Source organism: Camellia sinensis, chromosome 4, assembly GCF_055761805.1.
Source record: "Camellia sinensis isolate YWXY chromosome 4, ASM5576180v1, whole genome shotgun sequence".
Taxonomy (NCBI): domain Eukaryota; kingdom Viridiplantae; phylum Streptophyta; class Magnoliopsida; order Ericales; family Theaceae; genus Camellia; species Camellia sinensis.
Genome location: NC_138964.1, coordinates 25,770,745 through 25,782,477, shown reverse-complemented (window position 1 = coordinate 25,782,477; position 11,733 = coordinate 25,770,745). Strand labels below are relative to the sequence as shown.

Sequence of the window (11,733 nt, the reverse complement as noted above, 5' to 3'; positions counted from 1 at the left end):
CAATGGCCATGTAGTTAGATGGGTTGTGTTGGGCGGAGTACAACAGTGTCTATTGGTGCTGGAGTTCAATTTCAATGCAGGCTATATAAAGCAATTGCCGAAGACACTATTCTGGCTGATGATTGAGGTGATCTAAGTTCATAATTTGGGTTCGAAAGCATACAAAAAGTGTGATGCAATGGTCTGCTAAATTATTCAGACATACAATTTGGCTAATGAGAAATTCCACATTAGGGAAGAGGGTGGCCACAGCGAAACAGTGACATTCGCTATATGGCAAGGAGAAGTAGGACGTGGCGCTTTTCATTCAACGACTCTGCCCCAATGTAAGTCGCATTTCATCGAAAGTTATCAAAGATTTACTCGTGGTGGCGATGCATGAGATCACTGAATGTTATGAAGAAGATATCGCGAAGTTGGTCTGTTTGTATGTATGTGCAAAGTTATTTTTTGCTAATACGGGTGAGTCGATCTGTTGGGCGTATGTGTGGGTAATTGACAAATTGGAGACATTACGATTGTACAATTGGACTGGAATGATCAGGAGCACGCTAGTTGGTTCATTAAATGATTTACACAACAGGCTAGAAAAGGTTACCGATTGTGTCGTTACTCTTTTGGTACGTTGACGATCAATTCAATAATAAGTAAACATAAACTGTGGACAGTGGGGTAATGTAATGTTTTTGTAACCTTTCATTTGTTTTTTGTGTGGTTGTAGTTCTACATTTGTGAGCACACCGACATTGTGGAACCTAATCGGCGTAATGTATCACGCAAGTTTTGTCGATGGAACATCGACAAACTTGTTGGGGAGCTCAAAGTTGTGGACTTGTCAATGGATAGTTCCGTAGAGGTATGAATGATGAATTGGTGGTGCTATGTTGTATGTATTTGATTTATTTGTTTGTTTTGATTTCTTTGAGGTGTCGATTGTAGGTTAACTGTCGGAAAATTTTTGAGACTATTGTCGAACGTTATTTTGTGCAGGTTGTACCGGACGACCATGTGCCTATCAAGCATGACGAAAAGGTATTAGATGTTGGGCCGGCGAATTTATGGGACAGGTGGCGTGTTGATATAGGGAGTGAGGATCTGAACATTGTAAAGTCGAGTTTGGATTGTTGGCAGCCAGATTCGTTGAATAGCGGTGAAGTTGAAATGACATTGGACAACAAAAGTGAAATAATGCCCCAAGCACAGCCACATAGTAATGTAAAAGAGGATGGAAAGATGTTATCAGTAGGGGAAGCATGACCCATGTTGTTCTCCGATCTCCTAGACTGTCGAGCACACCACATGGTGCAGCCGGTGGTAACAACACAAAAGATATAGTAGAACAGTTGAATAAGGCTACGAACAAAATTAATGAGTTGGAGGGCAAAGTTCGGACGATGACTGCACATATGTGTGAACTCAATAATAAGGTTGAATCCATGAAATGGTTAATTGCCACCCTATAGCGATCCGGTTTTGACCCGACTCTTGTGGTATCCCAGACTCGGGTTTAATGCGTTCATATTGTTGTTTACCTTTTGTTCCCCTTGTATCTCTTTAAGAATTGACTTTCGGATTGTTGTTGTGCGTTTGGAACAAATTGGTTGCTTGTTTTTCTAAACCTTTGTTGCCTAGATTTTGGCTCTCCCGCTCGAGCTGGCATTCTTGTACTCGCGCGGGCTTCACAAATTTTGCTCCTCTGCTTGAATGGTCGTTCTTGTGCTCGAGCGGGAATTGTCAACTCGTAGTATTTTTACAGGTCTGCAAATACTGGGAGAGTGCATTGGACGCTCGAGCGTCCAGTCTCACGCTCGAGCGGGGTCCTTTGCCTACAAAACTTCTAGAAGTGCGTGTCCTACGCTCGAGCTCCACTTTTCATGCACGAGTGGAACTTTGTGTCTGACGCTCGAGCGTCACTTTTCACACTCGAGCGGACTGCGTGTATAACAGTCCGTGAAGATGATGTTTTTGTTCACTTTTTCATTTCTCTCTCTCTCTAAAACTTTTCAAAAACCTAAATCTTCTCTCTAAAACTCACATTCTCTCTTCTATTTCATCTAGATTCGTTGATCTCTTCACCTTGGTGCCTTTGATCCGAATAGAAGTGGGTTTTGGTGTTCTTGGAGTTTCACTCTTGCTTGGTTCGTCTTCTCTTCTTGAGGTAGGGATCTTTCTACACTTTCATATGACCTTTAGCTTAGTTATTTGTCATTTGTGTAACACTGGTGTAATTTGGGGATGTTTAAGGCAAACCTAGGGTTTGGGTAAAAAGGGAAAAAAAGGGTTTTGGGTGAAGGTGAAGTAAATGATTGTGGGGTTTGAAAATGATGTTGTGTTGTGTCTAATTTGATGATTTTGGCACTTGGTTAATGTTTGGAAAAAAAAAAAAAAGAGTTTGCCCTAATTGGATCAAACTATTATTTTGTATAAATAATTGAAGTTGACATTAAAAATGTGAGATTGGAAGGGTATTGGTATGAATGGTGAGATTGGTTATGTATTATCTCATTATTTGGACATTTTGAATAAATTATCTGTTATGAGATTGTATATCTGTTTAGAAATATCTGTATTGAGCTATCGGTGGAGAATAACTTTGCTTGTTGTAGAAATTGCATGAGGATTAGTGAACTGAAACTAGTCCATGGTTGGTTGTCATTGAATATGACTATGGCCCTGTTTGGTAGAGCTGTGGGAAAGTGCTTATAGCTTATGCCTAAACAGCTTATAGCTTACAACTATGAACATAAGCTGATTTCTGACTTATAAATTAAGCATCTCCTGCCCCACTCAAAGAATAAGCTAATTTCTGACTTCCAAAAAGCTATAAGCTATAAGCTATAAGCTAAACCAAACACATCAAAATAGCTTAAATTAAGCTGAAAGCTAAAATAAGCAGCTTTTAAGCTGCACCAAACAGGCACTATGTTTATATACATTGTATATGTATGATTATTTGAGAGTGGAAAGAGGATGTGATCCACGTATGATTATGTATTTAAATACATTGCATATGTATGAATGATTGTTTAGGAGGAGAAAGAGGATGGACTCCATTATAATTAAGTTGGCCGTAGTGTCCTGGGTGAAAGTCCCGAATTATATATGAGTGCCGATCCTACGGAAGAAATTTTTGTAAAATGGCAATTGTAGTGCTTGTATAGCCTACGTTTACATAGGTCCCGTTTGACGGTTTTCCGTGGATGAAATATCTGTGAAAGGACAGTTTGAAGTGTTTATGTATGATTGGAAAACCATTGAGTTGTAGTCTCAGTTTGGTTGATGAAAATTAATGAAATTGACTCATGAATTGAGATAAATAAATGAATTGGAAATGAATTAGAGGAAAACCGGATTATGATTTGAGATTTGATATCTTATGAGAATATGAACTGTGGATGTTTTATCATAGACATTGTATATACTCCTTGTACTTATACCTTTGCTGAATTTCATATACTGTGTTAGATGATTCCTACTGGGTTGTGGCTCACCCTATTTGGGAATAACTTTTTTAGGTGCTAGTGACATGCCTCCGCCAAGGCAATAGCTTAGAGGGACTTTTGGAAGCAAAAGCTTCTCTATTTTGTTTATTCTTTTTGTAAAGCCCAGGGCTTAAAATGTGTTGAGCGATGCTCATTTTTGTTGTAACCAAGTCAAGGCTTGGAAAGGTGTAAGCCAATAGGGCATTTATTTATGTTAAACAGTTTTGTATCTTTAACCTCATGTAATGAAAGGGCTAATACTCGGATTTATGCTATCATTTATATATGTTTGTGGATGTGTTTATTGTATTATTTTGGGGGCATTACACGCACAAGCAAGCAACATGTTTATAGGCTTTGAAAGCGTGATTATGGCGAAGGACGCTGAAATTGCTCATCTAAACATGCTAGTTGCGCAGTTGAAAGACATAATAACAACATTGAAGTAAGAGGTTGATGACCATAAAGTTCACGCAGTGACCTAGTCAGTTGCGGATGACAGCGTGAGCCGAATAACGGCATCAGATAATTGTTCGGAAAAAAATAATAGGTCAGGAAATCGGGTAACGATAGTGTGCAACGTTCTTTTTCGGGATGGGACAAAAGCATCCCAACTGTCCAAATTACGACCGATTCTATTGATGATATGGATTGGGTTAAAGATTCTAGTGTGAAACGTGATGATGTTCGCAGCAGTGATCGGGTTGCGATGGTAAGGGATGTTGCGATACCTTATGTTTTGGACAAAGTGGATTGCACTGTCATAGTGGAGGATAATTGTGGTGTACGAACTGGGAAAAAAAGAGTTTGTAGCCCCGGATAGGATATAATGTCATTGATTAGACGCGTGAAGAACAAAACACGCTGCAAATTCTGATTATTCGATTACGAGTATCTCGTGGTTAGTGGACGTAGGAAACAAAATTGCAAAATGACTACTGCGAAGGAAGTCGGCCCAGAAGTAATCTACACCGTGGATGATGTTGGTGTTGAACGTAAGACATGGCATGACTTTGGAATGAACAAGAAACATGCTATGTGGAACATGTTAGAACACGACGAGATGAAGATCTTGGAGAAAGTGTACAGTTTAGATGGTGACGGGTAAGCATTAACATTGTTCTTTTCATATTGATTATCAACTGTTTGTCTGTCCAAGTGGGGTAACATTTAGTGATCATGTTTTGTTAACATGTTACACAATCGATTGCAGCTCAGTAATCTGGGGTGGTGGTGACAGTGGTGTACAAGTTATATTCACAGATGTTTGTGATTTGGTACAACAGTCGTCAATTCAGGACAATGTAAGTATGATGTGCATTATGTAATAAATGTGTGTGTGTGTTGAAATTGTTGCAAGATGGCAATGTTTTTAAATGTTGTTTCGGTTCACATTAGAGTGGTATCGTGGAATTGTGTAGGCAATTGACGCATATGTAGCCACGGTAGTGGATTTGCAAAAGAGCACCACCGAGGGAATCGAGAATGTGGACACATCATATGTGTATAGTAGCGTGTGTTTGGTATGTTCTTTTAATTTGAACCAACACACTGATGCACACCTCTCCCCTCACAAATTTTGCTATGTATTTACTAATGTGGTATCAGATTAGGGTTGGTGCTGAACATTGTGGCAGGATTTGATGAGGAACCGGAGTGCTCTTTCGCGAACAAAGTATTTGAACGTGAACTCCAAAGCTGCAAGAGGTCACAGAGACACACATTACCTAGTATACCATTGTAACCACTGGATTGTCATGGTGCACGACTTGGAGATTGGCACTTGGAAACACTATAACTCTGTGAGACCGAGACGAGGGATGTAGGATGACCATTACAACGAAGCGTTGAAAGTGGTAAGTATGTGACATAAATTAACGTGTAAACATGTATCAATATTTATTATTCATTTGACATCTATGGGCGAGGTCGACTACTTTTTTATTATGCGTATGGTGTTGTGGGTTGTGGGTTTGTGGTGTGTGATGTGTGTTATGGTTTAATGTATATATGTCATTCATTTTGCAGAAATAGTGGGTGGTGGATCACTACATCAGTTTTGTCAAACCAATGTTGGCATTCGATAATGTGAAGACGCCGCTCATTCTGGTCATGGACTGCCCACAATAGAGTCCCAGTACGTAAGTGGTGACTATAGGTTTGTTCCATGTTTCATTATTTCCCAGAAAAACTAGGTTTGATTTTGTATTTTCGCGATTATGTTGCAGGCCGGATAGTGCTATTTTTGTTTGTTTCGTCGTAAGGAAGTACGTCCATAGAATTGAAATTGACAATGCAATGGATGGTTTGACTCCATGTGGTCTATGTGCAACAATAGTGAAAATATTTTTGAACAACCCGATAAGAGGATTATGTGCTAGAATGGATTGATGTCACTGTCCCCCATATTTCAATTGTTACGTTTATTAAGCTTTGCGAAAATTGTTTTTTGATTCATTATTTAATAGTTGGACAATTGAAACTTACGTGATATTGCATTACTTTTTTTTTGAACAAATTAGGCAGTTTTTTGTGTAGTGTTTATGGCATTGTGTAAGGTGAACGATGTTAGTTTTTTGACTGATGTCAATATCGATGTTTTGTCACTTACATTATTATTTGGGAATAATAGATGGTGAATTTCATGCAAATGTGTGTGCACTGATGAAACCGATTGGAATGAATAATATGATCGCAGTTGTTGACACGTAGTGAACTCTGTAATGTGGTGGCCCGTTACCATCGTAGATGCAACCGTGTATACGATAGTGAGCTGTCCCATATAGGAAATTGTTGTGTTGGCGGTCATCGTAAGTGGGCAAATTAGGCATTGTTGTTATGTGAATTGCTAATTGTAAGTCACCCCGTCATTGTGTTAGTTGCCCCGTTCTGGTTTATGGTGATGTTGTAATTATTACAAACGTGGGGACACGTACGTGACACTTACCGACACCAATTTTGGTTAGAAATGGTATGTTGTTGGTGTCACAATGAGTGACGTCAACGTGTATGGCTCGCGAATGTGAGAGCAACAAATGAAACACCAACACCTATTTGGATTTAAAACTACCATCACACTTGCAAAAAGAAGATTACATCCGTAATGTAATTGACAACAAAAATCATAATATAGGAAATGGTCATGACAGAGAAGCATGTAAGCCAACATATTGGTATGTAAGTCTAGTGGCCCACGTTTATGGTTTATAGAAACCAAAATTTAGTGAAACCATGGTATCCTTTTAGAATGTGTTAGCAAAAATTATCAACAAGGGACAAAGTGATTCTGAAATAACATAATTAATTTGTAAGAACAACAATCAATAGAAAATGCATGAACGGTATTGTTATTGTTACGTAGATGCCACGAATCGAATGTAAATGTCATAAATATATAAGTTTTGATATTGTTGTAATAATACTGAATGTAACGATGATGTTACACTGGGGAATATAGATGCACATGATCAACGAGTTACTGTAGGTAACTTTTATTTGCGAATTTAGCAAAATTGTAAACGAAAAATATGGCAACTGCACTACATTGGTTCCTTGCATGTTTTCTTGTTGTGGTGGCCCATTTTGCTACAACGGCCACATCGAATGCGTTAAACAACCTCACTCTTTGACGAAATCTCTTACGTTTGGGCCGGCTAGGCGGTTGCTTGTAAATCGATGGTGGCAGTTCGATGTTTGAACTTGGGTTTCTCCACAGTAGGAATGGGGTAGATAGACCCAGAGTATGTTGCCCTATATTTTGCCACGTGATAGGTTTTATGAATTTGTAAATGTCCCTGCCACTGTTACGAAAAGTAACAACTGCGCGGGAGCAAGGGAATCCATTCAATTGCCACAGGAAAAACGAGCATGAATGCCTACCAACATCGACCAACATCGATGGGTACGAACGAACCTCGAAAATGTCAACATCAGCTTAACTAACAATCCACGACCTACTATCTTCAAACGCCGATATCAAACTCTTTTCCATTTTTTGACAAAGTTCACCAACCCAACCGCTAGATTTAGCTTGTCGCTTCGCCATTTGTTCCATGATTTTTCGCCTAATTGCATCAACCAATTGAGTGATAGAAAGATGACGAGCTTCCCAAATCTAGTTGTTGAACGATTCAGCAGCGTTGGACCACATCTCGTCATACCTGCGGTTTCTATAATAATCAAAAATAGCTAATCAACTACATTTAGACAGACCCAAATAAAATACAAATTGTGGGTACGTAACATTACGAAAAGTTACTTGAAATATGCATTCACCCAATGTTGAGAATGCAAATCTTTTAAAAAATTACCAACTACCGTTGGGTTACATTGCTTTAGAATCTCGATCTTCTGATTGAAGGATGCTACTGCAGGTGCGTAAGCACATTCTCGTAACTTGCGTATGAGGCCGATCTTGTGTTTAGAGTTAATGTATTTCATCCGGTCTCGGAGATTCAATTGAAGATGCAATAAGCAAAAGGCATGAGCCGACGGGAATACAGTAGGCATTGATTGTAATAAACCAGTGTTACGATCATATATGAATGTTAATGTCCTAGAATCATCTATAACTTCCAACAATTGACACAAGAACCACTCCCAGTTGTATGAACTTTTTGAATCAACAATCGCAAAAGTGACGGAGAACAAACCTGCACACATTTGCATTTGGAATTATGTACAAGTCAAACGTTTATTCATAGATAACGAAAAAGAAAAGCATGAAATGAAGATGAATGTGAACCAAAATTTGTGTTGTGTGCCAAATGTACCATAATCCTTTAAATGAAACAAGAAGCATTAAATATGTTGAGCATACCTTGGTTGCCATCCTTAGCAGTAATGTACCCTTGAACCTCTCCTTCAAAAACGTACCATCCAGGAACAAAAGCGGGCAACAATGGTTAAACCCATCTATGCATGCACGAAAAGATATGAAATACTTCACAAACATTCTAGTTTGTTGGTAGAAATCCAAATTAATGTAACTGTGTGGGTTGTTTTCCATAACAGCATCGCTATACCACCTGAGTTGGTCAAATGACATTGAATAATCTCCATATACTTCTCCCATCACTTTTTCCACCCCAACTAAGCAACCAGGTAACTAATGTCCAACCCGTAGCTGTCTTTTATATCGAACACCACATCTGTAGGGCGGGTGAGTGGTTGTACCTGCACACGGTCAGCGATAACATCAGACACCAAATCCGACCCAGTACGTAGGTTTTGAAATTTCGTACAGCAGCTCCACAAGAATGCACGCTATTGAACCTTTTCAAGTACAATACCCCGTTCGATGCAGAGATCCTTGCATGAACCAACCACCCACACCCAGATGATGTTGCAAACTTACACACACCGGTTATACGCACTGAATCATTTTTAACGTATTTAAACTAAAATCCACATTCGATTGCATATTTGCAGAGTACTGTCCGGAATTCATGTGTGTTGCTCCCAAAAGATTAACCAATATGTGGAATACTGAATGCCCACCTAGCAGATGAAAAAATGTCTTCGATTTACGAGGACAATATGACAATAACAAATCTGTCCAGTCTTCAATATCGCACATCGGTCCATCTATGGTGTCACACACTCTACCTATAGGGGACCTTGCAACGCCACATTCAATGCTCAACCTATGACTCCGCATTTGAATTAACGTGTCTATATGGTGAAGACCAAATGACTTTGCAAGAGACAACATGCTCTCAGCATCGTCATCACAATCAACCTTAAACTTACTTTATCCAGGAATAGTGAAAAAGAAATACACGAATCCAGGGTCCAAGCTGTCAAACTTGTCATAGACACCATGGACCAACTGTGAAAATGTCAATGTATGATGAAGACGGAACACCGCATTTGTCTGCTTGAAAGTACACAACCGCAGCATTGCAAACTCTATACCTGCAGATAGGAAAGAAAAAAAAAAAAAAAAAAAAAGACAAACAAAACAGCATTACATGTGTATAATAATGGATAGAAAACAACTGTGCAAATGGGAATGAACATTGGCAACTTCCAAATGTCAACTAAACATTGCATGGTCACAACATTACCATGTCATGTAAATCATTACCATTGTCAAAAAAATGCAATTGCTCAACGGGGTATGGTTGACATCGTATACACATGGGTTAGGGGGATGATGGTGCTTGGTGTATAGCGTTAAACATTGCACAGTTATACTATCCCCATGTCGCACTGTTGCATACACACGAAATTTACCAAAACGACAACCGAAACTGCCCAAGACAACATCATACCAATACCATACCCATGTTGGTATATCTTCAAAATCCATTGTTTTATGTTCGAAATTGAAAAATGATCCCAACTAAACAAATAAAATGAAACATGAAAATCATGGAAAGACGATGTTACAAACACCTAACCGTCGAAAAATCGTATATACGTTCCAACAATAACACGGAACAATAAATAACAAATCAAACTAAAAACACATCCACTATAAACATCATACACCCAATGATGCAACAAACACCCCTAATCGAAATCCGAAAACCCATCATAAAGAAAAACATAACAATGGAATAACACCAACCTGAGAGACAGCTCCGCGGCATGTCAAACCAATAAACACCAACAAATCTATTTGGAATCACAAATACACACCAAAACCACATTAGGAACAAAACATCAACTAAGGAAACATCAATACTTCCAAACAGAGTCACGTAATTCCCTCTCCTAATAAAATAGTAATGTTAAACCATGCCTTATCCACACAACATCAAAAAAATCTGTTTGAAATCAAAACCAAGGGCAAACAAATAAACTATAGCTCAATAATACAAACAAAACAACATATCAAAAATATAAAAGGGACTAAATGGTTTAACAAAAAACACCCAGGACTAAATGGAGCAACATTTCCCTAAATGGGATTTATGAGTAATTTTTCGTAAGTTTTAAGGACACTATCTATTTTTTGAAGAAAAAAAAAATTATCCTTAATCAAGTTTTATTATTCCACCACCTTCAACCAAAGTTGCCATAGCTACTTTAAGATCTGGATGACAGTACTAGTCGATTTAAAAACAATAGTAGCAAATCTGAAAGAGACAACAATGAGTTTGTAGTTGTGACTGACACTTTAGTTCAAATATGGAATGTGACTGCGAATAGTGGCGATTTGTTTTAGATCTAGAATGTGGTTATAAACGACAACAGTAGTAGTGGTGCCAATAAGAAGATGATTGAAGCGGTATAGAGAGAGATACGCAGGGAGGCGTGATATAAAATTTATTGTAGTAATTTTAGAGTTTAAAGGTAGTTCTAACCATTTATTTCAAAACGTTTTCATTATCTTATTAAAATTTGAAATTCATAGACTTTAACTAATATGTAATCTTTCAATATTTTTAACTCTTATAGAAATATGTAGAGGAATTTATCTCTACTTTTTCCTTTATGTAAGGGTGTTTTGGAAAGAAGGAAATAAGTAGTTTTTTGTTTATTTTATGGATTTTTGGCTTTTTTACAAATGCATTTGGGAAGTGCTAAATAAGCATTTTTTTTTAAAAAAATTATTATAATATGGTGTCACACGCATTTGTTGACATTCTAAAATTCACATTTTACCCTTATGTGTATTTTTGAAATTACCATTTTTCCTTCCACTAACATTTGCCAAATGGAGGGCATTTCGGTAATTTCACAAGTTGGCTTATATACATATTCTGGGAGCTTTTATTTACACCCTAAAAAGTAGGTTGGGCACCTCATTACTTTGAGCACCCCGATAATGAATTTAAAATTTTATTTATTAGACAACCCAAATAATACCTATCATAACCCTAAAAATCCTAAACCCTATTCAAATATACTTTGTACACCCCATTACCAATAAATAGAGGAACAAAAATCTCATTTGGGGTCTCTGGAATTCCAAGCGACGAATAGAGATTTTGAGTTCATCCGAGACGAAGAAGGACTCTGCTCCTTTACACAATCCTTCCATTTTGAGTTCTAGTTGTTTCATATGGATATTCAGTGCCGAACAAAATATATATCTCCATATACTTAATTCCAAACGTGTGAAGTTTGTTCAGATACTTGGTGCCAAACAAAAGAAAGTTGGTTCCAATTGTTTCATATGAATACTCAATGCCGAACAAAATATATTTGTCCGGATACTTAATTCCAAACATGTAAAATTTGTTCAGATACTCACTGCTAGGGGTGGGCATCGGTCCGCTGACCCGCCTAGCCCAGCCCT

General features: G+C 38.0%; 1 protein-coding gene across 1 annotated transcript; it reads right to left on the bottom strand.

The window, feature by feature from the left end:
• Positions 1-7,596: 7,596 nt before the first annotated feature.
• LOC145823649 (uncharacterized) lies at positions 7,597-8,556 on the bottom strand. The gene is made up of 3 exons (XM_082923141.1): positions 8,358-8,556; positions 7,741-8,134; positions 7,597-7,651 (listed from the first exon to the last, which is right to left on the bottom strand). Exons 1-3 carry the CDS (start codon positions 8,554-8,556, stop codon positions 7,597-7,599), a joined length of 648 nt encoding a protein of 215 aa, XP_082779267.1.
• Between the last annotated feature and the right edge of the window lie 3,177 nt (positions 8,557-11,733).